This window comes from Staurois parvus, unplaced genomic scaffold (assembly GCF_062004578.1).
Source record: "Staurois parvus isolate SC_StPar_1 unplaced genomic scaffold, SC_StPar_1.0 ptg000176l, whole genome shotgun sequence".
Lineage (NCBI taxonomy): Eukaryota > Metazoa > Chordata > Amphibia > Anura > Ranidae > Staurois > Staurois parvus.
In genome coordinates, this window is record NW_028317972.1 from 1,516,786 (window position 1) to 1,538,303 (window position 21,518).

Below are 21,518 nucleotides of genomic sequence, written 5' to 3' on the forward strand. Positions count from 1 at the left end.
CTCTATAAATGCAAAATAAAACAAGCCACGCCTCCCGGAACTCTTTACCAATTCTCCTTTGAAGATGAGAGGCTGGACAGTCGGCCAATCAGAGCGGCGGGGCGTGCCATTATAAGCACGGCCGGAGTGACAGTCGTCTCCAAGGTAGCCATGGAACGCTTCGATTCTGTGCGCAGATGCTCACAAAAGTTTCCATGGTACCGGACGACGCTGCGTTGAGGCTGGTGAGGTCGAAGTCATCTAGATTGAGCTGGATTGGGACCTGTGACTGGCAATGGACAGATACAAGGTAATGGTGCATAGAATGGATCCTAGGCTGAGCTCCAGAGAGTTCCCTTTTTGGTCTGTTAAATGTACAGTTGAAAGAGTTCATTTACACCTGTTTGATAAGTGCAAAAACCCGTTGATTCTGCCACAAATCCAATACTATCCTATGCAGTTATATATCAAGTAGTGTTCTTAACCCTGCTCAGGTCTCCTCTACAGAGGAGGAGGTGTTTTGTAGTCCTACAGGCTTCCTGTCCTAGGGTGACAACACTGTTCAATCATAGATACAGTGAGTGAGTGTTGTCACCTTAGGACAGGAACTGGCAGGATAAGTAAAAGAAAAACACCTGAAAAAAGGAAAATTAATACAGCCAACACAACTAAGGATGTGCAAACTGCAATATATTTCTTTTTGTTTCTGGGTTTAGATACATTTTAATGACACTATGTTTAAAAAAAATGCACATACATACATATGTATGATTCTCATATGAGCTTAAATGTTTGTGTTTTAACAGGTGCTGAAAGAATGGCCACCTGGAGCATTTGGGGTGACCTGTCTTGTGGAGGAGCCAGTGTCACAAAGAAAATTTGCTGTCAAAAAGGTCTGAAAAACATCTATAGATAATATATTGACACTCCCACTGGGGTCTTCAGGGAATAAGTACATGATTTCCATAAAAGTGAACCCAGGTGAAGTCCAAAGCCATTGACAGGATTGAAGAAGTGCCCCAAATTCACCCAGCTTATAGAGCACCCTGGAAGCCCTGAAATGCTGGATGCGACCTGAGTGACCTGAGATTTTGAAGCCCATCTTGGACTGTCTCCTGGAATCTCCCAGACTTCATTGTTGGTCCAAAGCTGTGATATTATTAGGTATTAATAGGTATTATCAGGGGCCAGGATGCTAGAATGGGTGGATCTAAGGATCTAAAGTCACTGTAAGTATGGTAGCATGTCCTAGGTTTGCAGGCTTCCTGGGTGCTCTGCAAGCTGTGTATATATTCAGAAAACAGGTGAATCCAAAAAGTTGACACCACTGCACTAAGGTATTTCAGAGACCAAAATATGCCCTGATGTAGGGGCATCATCACATTCATGTACTAAGATGACGGGTAATGCTTCACCAATATAAAACATAAGGAATGCTGCGCTACATTCAAATCAAACAAAATGTGAATGTGGGATCCCAAAATATTAAATAAAAAAAACAAAACATGTGACAATGTTATCAAAACAGGTCTATACGTGCTCACTGATAATAACATAAATCAAATAAATAGCTCAAAAACATGTGGAAACACAAAAAAACAATATCGTTATATATGTGCATAAACCAAAAAAACACACATATATAATATAATCACACGTGCCTATTGTGAAGTGAAAAATAACCATAATAATGGTACACACAAACTCATATCTCAAAGTCCAAAATATAAATATTGTTGGTGAACCAAACAGTAAACGGTGCTTCCAAATTGTACTGTTAGTGACCACAGGTGAAAACTCGTGCAGGTTTCTGGGTGTATACAGATCTGCGAATCCAACCACCATCTGAATTAGCCTCTCACCTTATCCCTTCGACCCTTGCGGATCAAAGAGCAGTAGTGGATCCCTCTCACAGATCCTCCAGGCATCAAAACACTCCAAAGACAGTTTTCTCAGAGTATAATATTCCCACTATGGCTCTTCTCCAGGAAAAGTTGTAATATCAATCTCCTCTGCTGCCACTTCCACCAATGTCTCCTCTTCTTTGTGCCACATGGAACTTTCTCAGAGAAAGTTCCATGTGGCACAAAGAAGAGGAGACATTGGTGGAAGTGGCAGCAGAGGAGATTGATATTACAACTTGTCTCGGGCTTGGAGAAGGAATAGTGCCCTATGGTTGATATTAGTGGGAGGAATAGTGTCCCATCCTTGGTATTAGTGGGAGGAATAGTGTCCCATCCTTGATATTACTGGGAGGAATAGTGTCCAATCCTTGGTATTACTGGGAGGAATAGTGTCAAATCCTTGGTATTACTGGGAGGAATAGTGTCCAATCCTTGGTATTACTGGGAGGAATAGTGTCCAATCCTTGGTATTACTGGGAGGAATAGTGTCCCATCATTGGTATTAGTGGGAGGAATAGTGTCCCATCATTGGTATCACTGGGAGGAATAGTGTCCCATCATTGGTATCACTGGGAGGAATAGTGCCCCATCATTGGTATCACTGGGAGGAATAGTGCCCCATCATTGGTATCACTGGGAGGAATAGTGCCCCATCATTAGTATCACTGGGGGGCAATAGGGCCTAATTTTTTAGATCAGTGGGAGGAATTATGCCTCATTGCTGGTGTCGTGGGAGGAATATTACTAATCACTGGTGTCATTGGAAGGTAAAATACCCATTGTTGGTGTCAGTGAGAGAAATGGTTCCCCACTGTTGATGTAATTGGAAGGAATGTTGCCTCCTTGTTGGTGTTAATGGGAGGAATAGTGCCCTAAGGGCTGGAAAAAGGCAAGCAAAGAGCCGTATTTTGCCCACGGGCCGCAGTTTGGAGACCCCTGATTTAGAAGAACAATCTTGAATCGAACATACTTTCTTGCAGTGACAAAGTGAGCATTTTATGATGTGTACTGGCACTGTGATCACGGGGGAACAGTAGCAATGGGCCAGGAAAATACATAGTTGATTGACTATTCCTAAAAGTTCTTTCTGAGTATGTCTGTTGCGGTGGGTGGGACTTTTACACTTTTGTTTTACACAGTTGTTTCTCAATCTGACATTTTCAGGTCTTATAGGTGGTGGTCATTTTATAACTATGGGTTACATGCTTTGGCTCATTAAGTTTCACTGAGGAGGACTGAATGCTGTTTGAGGTATGAGCCCTTTCTTGTGACCAAAATTGCTGACGTGGGCCAGTTCTGGTGGAGCATTGCAGCTTTAGATACTTATTGAACTGTACAGCTATCTGGTTCCAGGGCAATGAAGCCGAAAGCTATATGCCAAGTAACAGCTTAGCACTAGTATGCAGTATGTTATTTAGTACATAATGATTCCATCAAAGCCTTTTTACAAAGGTGATTTGCCTAATAACACATGTAATAACATTAAGTCTTTTACTGTATCATCCACAGGTGGAGTGTATAGATGAGCGAGAAGGCAATCTCACCCTAGAAGAGGTAATTTGTTAGTGGGGACAGTAATAGCTAAAACCTTTTTGCAGTCAGTTATGGGCATTTTGTACTGAAACTGACATGAGATTTATCTTGCACACTTGACAATCTAAATCTATATGGTTGTCAGTATGTTTATTTTTTATTTGCCTTAGTGCTCTTTCATAGAAAGTGCACTTATCAATTTTAACCTCCCCAACCTAAAGTAACCTCGGCGCAGCTGTAGAATGTAGGTAAGTATTAATCTGGGGTGATGGAGGGTGGATTACTTTAGGTTGGGGTGCAGAAAGTATAGGTTGACTTTTTTGTGAAAGTGCAGATGTGCTTTTCTCCTGTAAAAATGCAGCCAGTATGTTCCTTGGTTACAGCATCATCCTCTTTGGTTCAAAGACAGGAATATTGCACACTCCAAAGCAGGGGCGGACTGACAACTCGTGGGGCCCCCGGGCAATAGGGGATCATGGGGCCCTGTGTCCTGCCCAAACTCAAAAAAGCCTATAAAAAAGGTACCAGGGGCATCTCATGGGGCCCCCTACTGACCCCAGGCCCTCGGGCAGTGCCCTAGTTTCCAAATGGTTCAGTCCACCCCTGCTCCAAAGGCAAGTGGCAGAAAGTTGTAGTCTTGCTAAGAATTGTGAGCAGCCTACTATATCATGAATATCTGTGCTTCTTGGGGATCTCAGTGCATATTTGGTTTACATTTTCTCTCTTTCTGCTGTACAGGCTCTGCCACTCCTGGAGCTTCAACACCCTAATCTCTGCCCATATAAAGAGTTTTTCATGGTGTGGAATAATAAGGTAAGTTGTTCATCTTACTGCAGATCATCAACATGATGTTTTTTTGCTGTTAAGGCCTAGCTCCTGGGCCCAGCATCCAAGTTCCTAGGTTACATTGATCAAAATAGATCAGAGTCAAAAGGACTCAGTCCATAGTGGTCATGCTTGACTGGACCCACTTACATAGATCTTCATGAATAATGGACAAAAACACAATTCGGTTGTAAAGCTGGATACACACCATCAGTTTTTTTTTTCATTAAACCCAGCAGCTGAACGAAAAAAACACTAAAGAGCTCGGGAGGAGCTCACTGTACTAACTATTTGATGCTAATGCAGTGATCTCCCCACTGAGCTATTGTGTTCTGACAGGTGGACTGGTTTTAAAAAAAAACCCAAAAAACTTAGAATTCATTTTTGTGGCTACAATTACACCAAGATCAAGATTCAGATTATCGTTTGTTATCCTCTTGTATCAAACAGTATTCTTCAAATGTGTTTGAGAATCTAAACTTGGTAATAACATTTTGTTTTGTAATATGCAAACTATTAAAATGTATTTAATATCAACTCTTTAGAGTTCTTCGCTGTTTTTTTGCATGGTGATGGATTACTGTGGTCAGGATAATCTAGCAGATATTGTGCATCTAAACAGGCAACAGCAGAAAAAGACTGAAGACAATGTAAGTAGTTATATTAAAAATGGACATGCACTGCGGTATTAATGAATGCAATCACAATGGCTTTAATGGGAGTATAATCATTCTAGTGCCTGGGTGTTCTTGCTGTGCCATTATTGGGAATAGACCCTGTTAAACAGGTGTCACGATATCATACAGAATTATTAAAGGAAATGATAAACTGTGGTACAGTAGTGTATTTGCTGTGAAAAAATCATCTTCACTTTGGCACTAATGGGAAAATGGTAGAATTTTAACTAACTGGCATTACATGGATTGTATAGTGGATTTTTCCATATTTTCTGTATTTTGGTGAGGACTAAAAAAAAGGCAAAAAGGTAAACTTAACATATTGCTTATTAATATTTTGTATTCGTACAGCTAGTTAGCATTTTAAGCTCCTTTTTGCATGTTGTCCACTTTTTCCTATAGTAAAAAGTCTGTTTGCAAAGATTAATAACTGAAATTTACATACACAGGTTATTGAGTGATAACTCCTTCCTTTCTCTCTCAGAAGCCATCAGAAGTTTCCAAGAGAGACAGAGTTCCTGAAAGGATACAACTAGTTCAGGGCTTTCTCTTTTAATAATCACTGTGTTATTAATGAAAATAATTACTGTCTGTGACATTTATGAGAGTCATCTATGTTTAAAAATGTAATCCTAATACCATTAATACGGATAATTGCTGTGGCAGCAGTGGGAATAATTACTGTTGCACAGAAGTTAAATCACAGTGACATTTATGGGAACAATCAGTGCCAGAGTACAGTACAAATGTTTGTATCAATATTCTCGTTCGAAAATCTACTAGTGTATGGCCAGCAATATAGCAGTCTGCTATACAGTTAATACATTATATATGCATATGTTATGTGTTGAAAAAAAAAATCCAGACCTTGCTGTTTTTTTAGACCTCTCTCTTCTCTTATTACAGATTCTTCAGCGTTTGCTTGCTCAGGTCATTGATGCTCTCTTTTACATTCACAAAAAGGCTTTACACCATAGGTATTTTCAGAATTCAGAGTACTTCCTTGTTAATGTACAAGTCACCTGAGTTTGGGGAACCCATAAAGTGAACATGTGGCCAGGCTATGGACATTGAAGGCTTGTTCACTCTACCTGTGTGCTAAATGTTCCATTTTAGGGTGCGGGCAGCTGTCAGGTTTTACCAGCAATGAGGAGGAGGTGTGATGCTCCATGCAGAGACATGCAGTGCCTTTCTGTGCATGTCAGTAAAATGCCACATATGTGCATTTTACTGCAGCTTGAACGGGGCACGTAGACAAAAATTGTTGTCTACGTGCCCTTGCAGTGATTGGTGTTTATCCAGTGAGGGGAAACCGCCATTCGCTGCACTGTGTGAACAAGCCGTTAAATATTTAAATTTTAAAGCAAAACTAAAGTGCCAATTTTAAAGTCTGCAATAAAATAAATCTACCTGCTGGCTTGCAGTCTTCTCTGGAATATACTGTGCCCTGAGTTGCACATCTCAGTTTACATTCTGGCACAGTGGTGTGCTGGGATGACTGAATTCCTGTGCTTGGGGTCAATGAAGACAGCTGTAGCTTGGCACCTGGAAGAAGCTGGGTAGAAGATGCCAGCGGCAGCAAGGGACGTCGGCCCATTAAAAAGAAACGTCAGAAAGATAAGTATCAGGACTTAAAGCATAGCTCCAGTCAAAACTAAAAAAATAAAAGTTGGCAGCTACAAAAACTGTAGCTGCTGAATTAAAGAAAAAAGTCACTCCCCTATCCCACGATGCAGCGGTGTACTGAATGCAGCTGGTTTTACTGGCCTTCCTCATTTCCCGGCATGGGCATCCCAAGTGTGGGCACCCGGGTGCCCACTGCAAATGTAGCACTGCACCTTGTGAATGGTCCCGTAGTCTTCTGAGACCTGTCACATGTCCCAGAAGACTTCAGGGAAGGAGAGAGGGCAACTTCTGCTTCCGATTGCCTAGGCAGTCGCAGCAGAAGGTGGAGCAGGAACCTGTCAAAATCAGGTACCTACATCCCAAAGGTGCCAATTCCTCACAGGGAGTGGGGGACCAGTACTTAAAGTGGAACTTTCCTTTTTGGGTGGAGCTCTGCTTTAAAATAGAAGTACAGCCAAAGCTCTTTTGGCTGTACTTCTCCTGTGGACCACAGGAGTGCAATTTGTTCAGCACATCTGTGACCCATTTTCAGCTGACAGCGGGCTGCAGCCTGGTGTCAGCTGACGCCACTCAGCTGGTCCAGGCCGGGAAAGAACCTGACTTTCAAGTTGGGATCCACCCAAGTCTGAAACGGCACCTGGCTCAGCCTCTTAGCGATCCTTTCAGTGCAGGGGAGGGGCAGAGCAGACAGCGATGACTGACAGTCACTGATCTCTGCTCAGAGTGACTGTGAGAACTCAGCGATCAGTGGCCATGTGATTGTTGAGTTCTCACCCTTAGAGCCGGTGGGGGGCAAATGCAGCATCAGACCGATGCTGCATCCACTTAGGTAAGTATACTTGGAAAAAGGAATTCTCTTTTAAGTTTTGCTTTCATTTTCAATAAGCTTTAAAACAAGTCCTAACTGACCTGTGCAGCTGCATGCACTGTGAAACAATGCTTCCTCAAATTTAAAAAAGCGTAGCACTGAAGTTATTCAAGTGGTTCTCAAGATCCCAGCAATCATGCTCCCCCATTCTAACAGTTACACAACTGCTTTCCAGCCTTCTAAACTTAATTGAGTCTTTCTCCCTTACAGGAACAAAGACAGCAATAGTAACCTGAGGGAGATATACTAATCTTTTCAGGCACTACTGTAACAACAATTTTTTATTACTGTTTTGCCACCATTGTACACATTTCTGTTAGTACATGGTTCAGTGACCACACAGGGAGTGAGGGAAAAATCTCCCCAATGCATTCAAAAACAATAAAAACAGTAACTGTAACCCTTCATCACTCTACCCAAAAAAAGGTTTTGATTGAAGTTGTGCTGTAAATATTTTGTTACCTTGTGCCCCAGAAACCTCAAACCCAGCAACATCATTGTAAAAAACAAGGACACGTTTGTGATAAGTGATTTTCTTCCGAGAACACTGGTGACAGATGAGGCGAAGTTGAATACAAGAGTGGATCCTGGTAAGAGCATTGCAAATACACATCATTTTCATGAACATCTGGCAGAGTTTTCTTAACGGTGCCCCATACCTTGAGATAGTGCAACTTTTTGGTTCTGAAGACTCTTTTCAGAGAAGTCCACTAATTGTATTTATAACAAAGGCAACAAATAAAGTCTTATTATAATTTTAGAAATTCTCTTTTTTTTTGTCAAAACAACCTTACTGTGTATGCTGTACATGTCTGACATCTAAATTTGTGTTCCTTTATTTGGTCAGTCCTACTCTCCAAATAAAATAGCTAAGCAGGTCTAACCCAGAATTAACCCTCAGCTTTTATGGTCTATAGCAAGGCTTCAATGCTAACTGTACATCCTTACTGTTAGATAGGATGACATAGTTGAGGGAGATGGCTGAAACAAATAGTTTGTGAGGGTACTGGAGTCCATATTAGTTGCTCTTCTATTGCAAGGAAAGTAGGTAAATCTATAAATTAGTTGCATTTTGTGATTTAAGCAGCTCGTCATATTAAAAGTTGTATGCTGCATTTTAATTGCCTTTAAAGAGTATCTATCATGTTTTGCCTATCATACATGTTTTCAGCCATGTGGGGCTTACTAGATGTAGACTGCTGGGTCCTTCAAAGAGATTATAGTACAGGAAGTCAGCTGGGCATAGCAAGATGCTTTTGGGACCAAGTATGACACAGCTGTGTTTTATTTATATATCTACATTTTATTTATTTATGCCACTTTTAATTACAGAGCAGAAGGTTTTCATGGCCCCGGAATCTGTCCATTTTATATACAGTGAGAAGTCAGACGTTTGGTCTCTGGGATGCATTTTGCTGGTCTTGATGACGACTTCTGTCAAATCTGTATGTTTTTTAGAATCGTTGTATCCCCAAATTCACACCGCCAGTCTGTGTTCCTAACAGATCTGTCAAATGCTGGCTTATTTATACTCTGGCACAGGATCAAGACATTACTGATCTGCTACAGAGGGTCAAGGTGAACTCATCATGCCTGGACACAGTTTTCGAGACACTTCAGGGGCTAGCTGGGTACCCAGAGGATCTTTGCTGCCTGTTGCAGAAAATGCTAAAAATTCAACCTGAAGAGAGATCATCAACTGAGTGAGTATGGAATACTGAGACTTGGTGGACAGTACAGTTTGCATAATGGTCTTTCTCTGTCTGCATGGAGTTTGTACTCTCTCCTCATGTTTGTGTGGGTTTCCTCTAGGTGCTCCCACAATCCAAAAAGATATCAGTAGGCCTCTGACCACATATGTATCTGTATCACCATGATACACCATGAGTCATTAAATTGTAAGGTACATGGAGAACTGGTCGGTCTGTGTTCTCCTCACAATATATGCACACATTGTAAGGACAGTTTTGTTAAGCCACCTAATACAAGTTGTTTTTGTGTTTAAAGAGGAAATTTGAGCAACCAAAGGAAACCCAAAATGACAGAAGGAACGTAACAAAGCAGGAGAGCTGGTCACATAGTCAATGTCCTATAAGTAAAAATCTGAATCTAGGTCTATTGCCCCTTTAATACCTATTACAGTTGACATGAGGCTTATATTCCAAATCCTGTTTCATAACCCCCCCCATAAAATGATATATATGTTGTGTAAATATATATATATATATATATATATATACACAGTACATAACTTCTGCCTTTGAAACAGAATAATGACTGAGTTTTTATGCGTAGCATGATCAGTTTGTATAGCAGTACTGTATTAAATTTACAAGCTAACAGCTTTCATCTACAGAGATTTGGTGAATGAACCCTACAGCAAGAAATGCTTGGCTCTAGTTGGCTCTCCGTTGTCTGGGCTGAAGAAGACACTGCCCCCTTTTGTTCTGGATCAGCTTGAAGAGAACAATCTAGAGAGCATTTTGAGTAAGGCAGCAGTAGAGTAATCCTTTTTTCTGTATAGAAATAGCCAGCTAAAATTTCTTTAGAAACCTACTCAGAGAGGTCATCTTCCTGGTTTCCTGTTGTGTTCAGTGGGTCTCCTGCTGTCATGAAATCATGTTCATTTATAATTGGTAACAGCAAGTGTACATGAGGCCAGCCAAGTTTGCTCATTACACATGCATGATCTTGTTTCTGCTTAGCAGTGCTGAACAGTGGTTGTGCCTTGCTGATCCTCTACCAATGCAAATGTATCAGTCAGGTGTGACTGATCAAAAGCACCCTAATATCTCTATAGTAAAGATTTTATCTCCACAGCTGTCAGTGATATGAAATACAGATAACCACTAAAAGGAGGATCTACAACTGTAAATGTAGTATATGAATAGAAATTTAGCATGTAAGCATGTAAACATCAACCACATTTAATATTACTTTCAAATAAACATATATAAATAATAATTCAGTAGTGTTGGTTCTCTGAGTATGGGAGCGTCCATCAACACAAAACTTTAAACTGCAAAAACATTTCCTTCCAAAATCAAAAACAAAAATTAGATAGTGATGTTTAGCGATCCACATTGTGTTATCTGATTTCTGCTATTTATCTGGAGTTGTGTGCTAACAAATGATCTGACCTACAAGTCATAAGCATTGAACAAAAAAGGCTGCAGTTGTTTTAGGTTTTAAAGCTTAAAGTAGAACTATAGGCAAAACTTTTTTTTTTTCATTTTGGATAGAGTAAGGGAGGGTTATAACCCCGGTTGGATTTTTTTTTTCTTTTTTGCCATCTGTGTCCAATTGCGGAGATTTACCTTAACTTCCTGTCCCACAGCCAAACAGGAAGTGAGAAGAAATCCCTGCAAAATAAAGGAAACTCCTTGGGGATCTCCAGGTCACCAGAACTAGTGTCTCCAATGGAACATTTCCCCTTACTTTTCTGGGGACAACCCAAAATTTGCGGTTTTCTTTTCCTTTCAATTTCAATGATAATGGTAAACAGGACAAAAATGGAGGGTAAATCTCCCTAATGGGGACACAGACAGCAGTAAAAATCTGACAGGTGTTCTAATCCATCTCCACCCTATCCAAAAACCCCCAAAAAAGCTTTGCTTTTAGTTATAGTTTAATGTATTTTTGCTATTGATGTGCGATTTTGCTATCTGGTCTGAAATATCTTGTTATATGGCATTACAGGTTTTACAGACTGGCTAATTGAGAGCACATGTGGTTTTTGTTCCAGAATTCATGAAAACTTTTGTAGAGTATGAGGAGGCCCAATTATCAGCACTAAGGATGTTGGCCAGGTATACCAAAGATGGTAAGTGGGAGTCTAGATCTGAATATAACCAAAAATGATAAAATTACAATGTATGAAGGAACATACAGATACATTCACAGCTCTGTAGGTAAAATTCGCTACAGTGGTACAGGAAATGGGACGTTTGACATTCATTTACCCTTTCTGAGTAGCCAGACCCTGTAGTACCTTAAGACTAACTTGACAATAGTTAGATTTATTGGATTATTAGATAGGCAGAAGTTGAAAAAATATTCCCCTTCACTTTTTTTGTTTTGGATAAAGTGGAAAAGGCTTGGAATATCTGCCAGGTTTGTATTATTTATTGGGGAGATTACACCTCACTTCCTGTCACCAGGACAGGAAATGAGTGGGAATTTCCCAAACAGGGACAAGGAGCAATAAAAACTTGTCTGGGCTGGAATTTAGCTGCTCTTCCAAGCCAGACACGCAGAATAATTTGGTTTCTGTGTCCACCCTGCTTTAAGATCACTGGTAGACAGTGGAGGTATGGTGTGTCTGTGCCCACCCTCATCAAGCAAAGGGAGGAGGTGCCAAGCATAGCTCCTATTGTTGTAAAACCTTCCACATGTTTTAAGACTGTTTGAAATGTGGTAATTGAAATTGGAATTAGGTTTTGTAAACAGTGGTTGCTACTTTAGTCCTGTGGTCTTGGGATCAATTTCTGCTCTGCTGTATGTTGATGTAGGTTTTCCTTTGCAACCCATTAACACACTGCCTTGTTGATTGCCATCTCTGTAAACTGGCCTAAAGTAAATTTTCCCAGTGGAAGAAAAGCCTGACATCAGCTTTCAAACTTTGGCAAGAAACTCCAGTGGATAGTCACAACATCTGCTCAAAGGGCTGCTACGACTTGATGTTATTTCAAAAGTGTTAGACCGATGGTTTTCAGTTCTTTTTTAATTATTTTGTTACCAGACATGTTTTATTATGGCTTGTTCTATGTTACTGCATGGGGTTAATAAAGGTTGTCATCTTTCAGGACTTCATGGGGAAATGGTAAAGCTAATCTCACAAGCGATAACAACACACCGAGATGCTTATGCTGTACAGTTAGAAGGCAGCAAAACCTTGCGCCATCTGCTTTCACAAGGTGATCCATCAACAGTGTGAGTAGAAATTGTTGAAACTTGTGAAAAATTCTGTTACAAATGGTGTCATGGGGCCGTTTGTTTTCAGGGCTGGAACAAGGAGACATCGAGGAATATTTAACCAGTGACTATTTCATCAATATGCTGGTGGAGACCGCAAGGCTTTACTACCATGATGCACAGCTACTGTCTGAAATTCTCAGTTTGATGACAATGCTTGCAGCCAATGGTGAGTCAGACAATGTAAACTGCGGAACACTGTTAGCCATATTCTATGAGATAGAGCAAGCAGCATGATAACAGGCAAAATGCTTTAACACATTAAACAAAAGCAGAATTTGCTATGGCAAGATTAGTGGTGAATTCCTTTTGCACTGTTGTTGGTTGCTGCATATTGCTTGCTCAATAAGATTGAATTTTTATCTGAGTGTGATTGTTGCTTCTATTCCAAATGTCCAATTAATTATGTCATTGTTTTATTTTATGCACTTAAATAATTAGAGTAAATCAGATACTTTATGGTACAATGCCTGCTCTCCCATTGCATGCTAAGGAAGAAAAAGTGTTAGCCGCGTATATTTATTTTTAAACCGCTTTTTATATTCTGTTTTCAGTTAGACCAACATTCTTCAAAGTGAACCTGTGCTTTGGTTATGCAGGGCAGTGTAGCAGGTTCACTTTAACGCTGGCTGCCCTTCTGGATATACTCATGTTTCCTCTATGTCATGGATATATTAATCTTTTTTTCTCTGCTTATCAGCACTTTGGTATATGGAGGAGCAAGTGATTCCCTCTCCTTCCTCTAGTGTGACAGTGCTAATGCTTGGTGGTTGGCCCAGCACTGTCACATAGACAAGTCCTGTATAAGCTCCAGTGGGGTTTAGCTCAGAGCTTACACAGGTTTTTTTCCCTTGCTCCTGGCAGTGAACAAAGTGGTGGGGAAGCAAAGGGAAGACAAGTGCTAGAGTTGTAGGGACCACCACTTTAAAGAGTAACCCCACTTGTTTTGAGAGAAAAAAAAAAACAATTGCCTCAGGGTGATCATTGTAGATTGCAAGGATTTTAACAAACTTTGTAGCAGAGTCCTACGTTATATTGCTGAGAAGAAACGGCTCATTGTTTCACCAGACTGATCACATACTCATTCTGAATGGGAAGGACTGGTTCATTATTATACAGCTGATGCACTTTCTGGGCTCCTAATGAGGAAAGTAGCAGTATCTGCATACCTTCAGAAGTAAACCCAGGGGAGTATCTTACTAAAACTTACATTTCTATTGCAGGGGGTGCCTAAAATCTGACTTGTATTTTTGTGCAGGCTTCTGGGAAAATCAGTGAGCCAATCACACCAGCAGGAAATTACATTTTACCATATTGCATTAAATTTTACAGTGCTGCAGATTGAAAAGGAAAAGTAATTTTTTTTTATAGCATTAAATTACAACATAGCATGTCTAGCATTTGTATATGATCTTTTGCGTTTTTGTTTGTTTTTTTTTTTACTGTTTTTTTCCGAAGAAAACCCTTTAAAGTGAGCCAGCATGGGCAAAACACAGGTTCAAAATTTATACTCAACTAGGTGGATGCAGCATAGATCTGATGCTGCATTTGTCCCCCGCCAGCTCTGCAGTGAGAACTGGGTGATCAAACACCACTGATCATTCAGTTCTCCCTCTGAGCAGAGTGCAGTGACTGTCAGTCACCGGCTCTCTGCTCTCCCATTCCGGCGCTCACTGGAGCGCCAGGCTGGGGAAGAGAGAAAGCAGCTGGCTCAGTCTACCAGTGGCACAGCTGACAGCCCAAATCAGCTGCTGGTCCAGGCATTTGGGTGGATCCCGACCATATAGTCAGGATATTTTTAGAGCCTGGACCAGCTCTGTGACATCAGCCGAAAGCAGTCTTTAGCTAACTGCACTTTGCACAGTTAGTCTTTAGCTAACTGTCATGCATAGGAGGAATATAGCGAAAAAGACTTTGGTTATACTCCTCCTTTATGCAAGCTCTCATATGTATATAATCATATGTAGTTTGGTTTGAATTGTTGTTGTGTCTGTTTGTAAGCATGCAATTGTGTAAAAAAAAAAAAAAAAAAAAAAAAAAAAAGCTTTAGTTTTCTATCCTGCAGTGAAAAAGCTGCAATTTTGTTGACTGGAAACACTTTTGTAGGACACCCAATATCCATATGATTTAACTGCAAACTCCCCATTTTCATAGTAAAGGGCTGATTTACGTAATGACATGCTGATTTCATTAGAGATGGCAGCAGAGATGTTGGCAAGAGTGGGATTCCTTCCAGATCTGATAAAGATTACAGAACACTCCCTGGAAAACAGAGAGCTGTGTGTGTCCTGCTGTGCTCTCCTCTGGAGTCTGGCCATGACTGGTGAGTAGAAAATGTCATCAATCAGCTCTAGTACTCTTGATATACAAGTCCAAGCATAAATCACACTTGGGTACATTTTACAAGGAGAAATTGCAAGCAGTTCATGAATTTATGACCAATAGGAAAGACATACATGGCAGAAGCAGTTTACTACAAGGGCCTTAATTAAAAGGCATTCCCACTATTCCACCCTGCTAACTAGCAAAGGGGAAAAAAAATCCCAATTCATATCCTTCTTCCAAAGTGTAATAAAAAGATATGTCCCAGGTTCATACAGCAGAAAGCGTGGTGCAAGTCACACATGGTGCTAACAAAGTACGCTTCCAAGTGCCGACCTACTGAAACATTTTTCTAATTTTATATAGCGTAGAAAATGATTCAGCCCTGGTTCACAATGAATGCCTTTTCAAAGTGGTGCAATTTGGTCCCATTTAAAGTGCGACTTCAAAGTAGCACTGATATAGACACAGGTCCGATTTCAGTGCCACTTAGCTTATAGTCTAGTGGTGAAAAAGTAATACAGGAACTATTTTGCAAATCATGCTACTTCAAATTGCACCTAATAAGTCAGTGCCATAGAAATACATTAAATGTGACTTCAGGTGCGATTTGTAAATGATATGTCGCACCTGAATCTGCAGCGGTATGAACCAGGGCTAAACCCCATCAGGTTTTTTTTTGTTGTCCTGTATTTCGTTGGGGAGATATCTTCTCACTTCTGCTCCTGGAGACACAATAAGAAGTGAGAGGAAATTTCTCCAAAGGCCTCTTAGGCCATTGTCATCAGAACAAATGTATCCATTAGATTTCCCCTCACGTTCTGTTACAATTTTGAATTTCCCATAACTTTATGTCTCTGTGACCATGGTTGCCAGGTCAGTAAGAGAAGTTGAATCTCTCCAGTGAGGACCCAGACAGCAATGAGGACCCAACAGAGGTTATAACCTCCTCTACATGTCAAAAAACAAAAATGTTTTAGGTAGCAAAAATTACAGCTTTAACATGCATTTATGAACGAATTTATTTGCCAAAGGATTTGTAATTCTGTCTTGTCACTTATGTGATTTATACACCTCTGCCAGATAGCACAACTAGGAGGGAGACACCACTTTCTTTGTTTGAGGTAAAGAATACAGTGTCATCTCTCAACCTGCTAATCAGACAGTGACGGAAAAGAAACACTGATACATCATCACACTGCAAAATCTGCTCTCTTTCTCGCTGCACATGTGCGTCTACTAGATTCAGATCGGCCCATAGTGTTGCTCCTCCCCCTTCCCTGTTGTGCAGAGAATGACAGAAGGTTGAAATGGATACAGATTTAGACACTTATGCTATTGGTATACAGAAAAACATGTTCTTATTTTTAGAGAAAATCACAACTGCAGTAATTTTTTTTTCTTTACATTATGGAGTATAAAGCAGAGGATCTGACATTCATCAAACATCCACTGCAGATGAATTGTGCTGTTGCATTTATTTTAATGACAGTGATTGATTCACCATCAACGCTAGTTTAGTGAAAGCCACATTCACTGCTTTATAAATATCCCCCTACATAGACTCTAGCTTTACACCACTTTAAATATATTTTTTTGCTGTCACAGAGATGGCATCAGGTGAAGGCATGAAAAAGGTTGTGCCACTAATCGCAACACTGATTCAGAGACATCTCAGAGATGGACAGTTGGTAGAATCGGCAAGTCCAGCCCTGTGGATTCTCTGCCTGAAAGGTAAATTAGAGAGCATATTTTGGCAGAAATGAGTTAGTGTGTCCATTCTACAAGTGTTTGCCTAACATCTTACAGATCATGTGATGGAGGACCAAATTGAATCTGTATCACTATTGCTGCTGGATTGCCTACAGATACACATGGAGCGCCCTGTTCTGGCCAAAAATGTTTGCTTGGCATTGACGGGTCTAGTGACAAACTCAGGTACTGTACATACCATCTGCCTGTAGCATCTTCCCAGAATCCTTTGCATACAGACTGTATATTCCACAGTGTGATTTATCTTTTTTGTTCTTAAAGAATTGGCTGCCTATCGTGTGCTGGTTCCTCTGTCTGGGAAAAGTGGTCTCTCTCTGATTAAAGAGCTCTATCTACTCTACTCTGATGACCCAGAAATTGTAGAGAATATCTGTCAACTCTTTAACCAGATGGTTAATTATGGTAAGAATAATCTGTATTTCAGAATGTCATTTATGTAAAATACCTGTACAAGGAAAATTATAGTATTGCTTGTATCAAGCAAATCATATTTCTACTTTTACTGTGATTAGAAAATAAAAGTAAACACCTGACTGGTTGTAAAAGGATAGCTGTCTACTTTGGTCTGAGGCAAATGCAGTTAGGTAGTCCGCTATGGAAAAGTCATGTGGTTATGAAGCACCAGTTAGGGAATTACAGAAAACAGCAAGACATTTCATGCAATAGGAGTTAGCATCACTGTTTCAGTGCCCTTGTGTACAAAAGTGCCCTTGGGTGGGATTACTCCATCTGCACTTTCCAAATTATCCTCTTACCTTCACTGTTTCAGTGCCCTTTTGTACAGAAGTGCCCTCAGGTGAGATTACTCCATCTCCACTTTTGAAGACATCCTCTGTTAGGTGCTACAGGCAAACAGGAGCACTGTTCCTTTGCTGCAGGTTTTTTCTTTTTCTTCTTTAGAAAGTTACAACAGCAGTTACTACTCTGCCCTCTTGTGTCTCTTGCAGGAAGCACACACTCCGAGTTATGCTCACAAAACATGGAGGAACTGTTGACTGAGATTAAAGATCGCTATGAATCTGTGGAGGTAAGGGAGTTTCAAGCATGTATGTGAAATGAAAAGCATTACAGAACTGCACCACTATAGGTCCTCATGACTTTTGCACAGCATACCTGAACACTATGCCACACTTGGCTCTCTACAGCACACTCCTCCAGCTATACTACTTTCAGCCTCATCATTCCACCATTGCCATCTTATTTGGTACTCCAGGTCTAGATTGTTGTGTTTTCAACCTACCTTCTACATTGGTCAGCTATGGATGATTTAACTGACATACATGCAAGCAGGAGTTACATTGTCCCAACACTAGGCAGTTGTACACACTAAATATGCACTGCATTCAGTGTACAATTAGCAGAAAATATATGGCAGAAAGGGTAGGAGAGTATGGCAGGGGCTTATTTACTAAAATTGGAGAGTCAAAAATCTGGTGAAGCTGCATAGAAACCAATCTGCTTCCAGGTTTTGCTGCCAAAGCTTAGTTGTAGAAGCTGATTGGCTACCATGCAGATTCTGAGTGCACCAGTTTTAGTAAATCTCCCCCAAAGAGTCTATTGTTGAAGCAGAGCTCCACCTAAAAGGGGAAGTTCCGCTTTCAGTCTTTGTCCCCCGCTCTCCATTAAGGATTGGCACCTTTGGGAAGCAGGGACCCAAATTTGACAGGTACCCGATCCCACTTCAGATGCGATCTCCTAAGGCGATCAGAAGCGGAAGTTGTCCTCGCCGTAGTCTTCTAGGACACGTGACAGGTCCCAGAAGACTACAGGGCAATTCACAAATCGCAACACTTCTCGTACATGCGCAGTGGGCACCCGGCTGTGAAAGGACTATGATAATAGGTTTTCTCTTTTTTAACCATTTTGTTTTGATTTGTTCTGGGTCAGTGACTCAGAAGTACTAAAGCCAGATACAACCAAGCAACTAGTCAATAAAAGGAGCCTCAATATAATTCTAATTTAAAGCCGTCAATAGATTGGCATCTACAAATTCAGCAGTGCCTAAAAATGGAGAGCAACTGAGCATGTGCAGAGCAGGGTAAGACATATTACTGGATTTTACACAGTATAGACACCTATTTTTAATGTTTTACATAGTTATACCTGCAAAAGGAGCCAGCAGGACTTAATTTTCTGACTAAAGTTCCACTTTAAAGGGAATTTTTTTTGTAACATCAAATAAAATGAATATGTGGTAATCTGAGGAATTAAATGTCATTCCTAGCTGCCAGATTTCATTACCCTAATCCAGAGCGGCCTTCACATAGGGAGCAACATGGTTTTTACATTAAATGCTCTGCCTCTATACACACTGACTGCCATAAACCAACATTACAGATGTTGTTGGGCACATGCTGTTTTTTGTCAACTTTTGTGGCAGGAAGTGCATGCAGCAAAAAAATGTGTTCACAATTACCTGTGCACTGCCTCTGTTTTCTGTGGAAATCAAGAAACAGCACAAACATGTATGAAAAAAGGTTAATAAACTATGAGCCTGCAGTGCTGTCCCTCTTTTAATCCATGAGATCAATTTGTTTTTCTTTTTTTGTAGGAGATTGTAACACTGGTGGAATCAACACTTTCCATGGTAGAAAAATAAAGAGGTAACCTATTACTTGCAATTTTACTTGTGAGGAAAAAGAAAACACTTTCTTAAAGCATACAAATGTCTACTTTATCTGCAAAATTTGAAAAGATCTTATGAGCTGTGTTTGTACTGAGGAAGTGGCATAAATACAGTTTGTGAGAAAATGTCTACTCAACTAATAAAGCCCAACTCCAGCCATTTATTTTTGTTTATTTCTATAGAGCTGAGAAGAAACTATAGTAGTTGTATATAGTAGAGAAGAGCAAGAGCCTTGGTTGGGTTTTTGTTTGTGGTCTGTATTCCCCTGTGGGAAGTTATTCCCTAAAGTGTTACTAAACCCAGGACCCTGCATTCACGTTATCTGATCTCCCACCGTGCACAGAATATGGAAGTGCAATTATTTTAGTAAATATAAACTGCTAGATACCTTTTCTCATCAGACGTTAGAGCAGTCTTGTGACTTCTGTGTCCAGCCCACCACTATCTAAAGCTTGTATGAGGAGTTTCTGCTCTAGGAGAATGCAGATCCCCTGAACTCTGTCTGGATAGTGCTGGTTGGCCCTGTGCTATTCACATGCACTCTCCCAAGAAAAAAAAAACCTCTCTAGCAATACACACCAACTTGAGCATGTGCATGCCTATGGTTCAGTCTGGAGAGAAGAAGTGGTCGCTTGAAAAAAGGGGAGGAGCAGAGAAGAAAGGATCAAACAGCCTTTTTTACACAATGCAGAGGATTACCCCTTAGGTTCTACAGTAAGTATAACAAGCATGCTTTACTGCATATACAGACTGATTTTAATGTTGTGGGTTTAGTAACACTTTAAAGAAAGCTATGTGAAATCTCTTCAGTGGGATCACAGATTGCAACAAAACACTTTTTTCAGTAAAATATAGAACCTCTGTTAACGTTTTTCTGTTCCTCCTTTGTCATTCTGTTTTGCAAAAGGATGACAACCTCAGAGTCATCAGCAGTTAGTAAAGCATTTGTATTTCACATAAATAGAAACCGTTATCAGCTTTTGTACAGGCACAACATCCAGCTTTTTTCCAAGTTAGATGCACAGCATTAGAAGGATGATGTACTGGAATGTTGCGGCTACTAAAAGTATGACACCTCTTCCAAGCCACTGTGCTAAAAACTGTTATAGAGACAGCGCATCTGAAATGGAAGTTTCAAATTGGTGTTGATGCTGGCAAGCTGAATGACCAAGCACTTTGTTACATTTATTTGGAAAGCGCCTAGTTTCCCAGCTCCAACCACGTTTTAATACCAATAAAAGTATATCTAAAGGCGAGTTGGTTTTTGTTTTTTTTTAGTTTTTGTTTGGGACTGAAAGTGAAGAAAAATCTAAACTTTTGAGTTTACTCCAGAACAATGAGGACACTTGTTGCAGTGACAACTCTCTAAGAGGCAATTTACCAAACTTGGAAGAGATTACTGCTAACTTAGGTGTCCGTTTATGACACAGAGAATAGCTGCGATTCAACAGATCTCAGCTATTCTCTGGTCATTCACAGTTTATGACACTCAGGAGATCATGTCAGCCCTTCTCTGGAGATCTGTGTTCTCCCTCCAGATTCTCCAGCCCAGAGCTGGAGAATCAGAGGGACCGAAAACTAAGCAGAGATAATTTACCTCTGCTTAGTAAACTGATCTTTTACTGTAATCTCGCGAGCTTATAGTAAAATCAGCCGTTTTCCAGAGTTTGTAGACTGTTCTCCAGCGTTTGGAGACCGTTCTCCCTTTGTTCGGAGAACTGCTTCATAAACTGCATTCACAGGAGAATTGTGTTCTCCGAGAATGCCGGAGAACTGAGCAGAGATCTATTACCGCTGGTTCATAAACGGACACCTTATTGTTGCATTTGAGGACAGGAAGTGAAACAATATCTATTGAACAGGACACGCAATATATGTTGTGTTTTTAATCATGGATTAAAAACTAAAACCAAAAACTCTTTTTCAGATTGATAGATGTCTGCAAGTGGAAGACGTGATTGAGGAATGGGAAAATTATCAAGAGCTGACAGCTTAAAAGAAAAAAAAGATAAATCTTCAAAGAATGCCAGAAAATGTACATAAATCAGAACCCTCAATTTACAGAAGACCATGAAAATGTGTTGTATATTGTCAGAAATTGGAAACACCTGAGACTTAAATGGGTAGTCCATCTAAAACTGTTACTTTAGTGTTTAGAGCAGTGTTTCTCAACCTTTTTACCTTTGAGGAACCCCTTGCACCCTTGCAAAAAGTTTGAGATCTCAGGGGACCCCTGAAATAACATTCAGATCTACAGCTCACAAAACATTGGTGTGATCAGCAAGCTGTGAAATAATTATTTTAAGAAATAAATAGAAAAAAAAATAACAAAACTTACCTGTTTTATGTGAAACGTGTGCTGTTTTTTTTCTGTACAGATGCTCAATTGGTTGAACTTGAGATAAGCAGTG

General features: G+C 40.3%; 1 protein-coding gene across 1 annotated transcript; it reads left to right on the plus strand.

The window, feature by feature from the left end:
• The first annotated feature begins 152 nt into the window (after positions 1-152).
• Positions 153-21,444, plus strand: STKLD1 (serine/threonine kinase like domain containing 1). Its single transcript, XM_089677038.1, has 20 exons — positions 153-289; positions 786-872; positions 3,393-3,437; positions 4,155-4,229; positions 4,787-4,891; positions 5,825-5,895; positions 7,887-8,002; positions 8,745-8,857; positions 8,955-9,115; positions 9,769-9,899; positions 11,158-11,235; positions 12,218-12,328; positions 12,415-12,555; positions 14,581-14,709; positions 16,317-16,442; positions 16,518-16,646; positions 16,743-16,883; positions 17,429-17,508; positions 19,033-19,084; positions 21,035-21,444. The coding sequence occupies exons 1-19, from the start codon at positions 275-277 to the stop codon at positions 19,078-19,080; spliced, it is 1,902 nt and encodes a 633-aa protein (XP_089533164.1). The 5' UTR covers positions 153-274; the 3' UTR covers positions 19,081-19,084; positions 21,035-21,444.
• Positions 21,445-21,518: the final 74 nt, after the last annotated feature.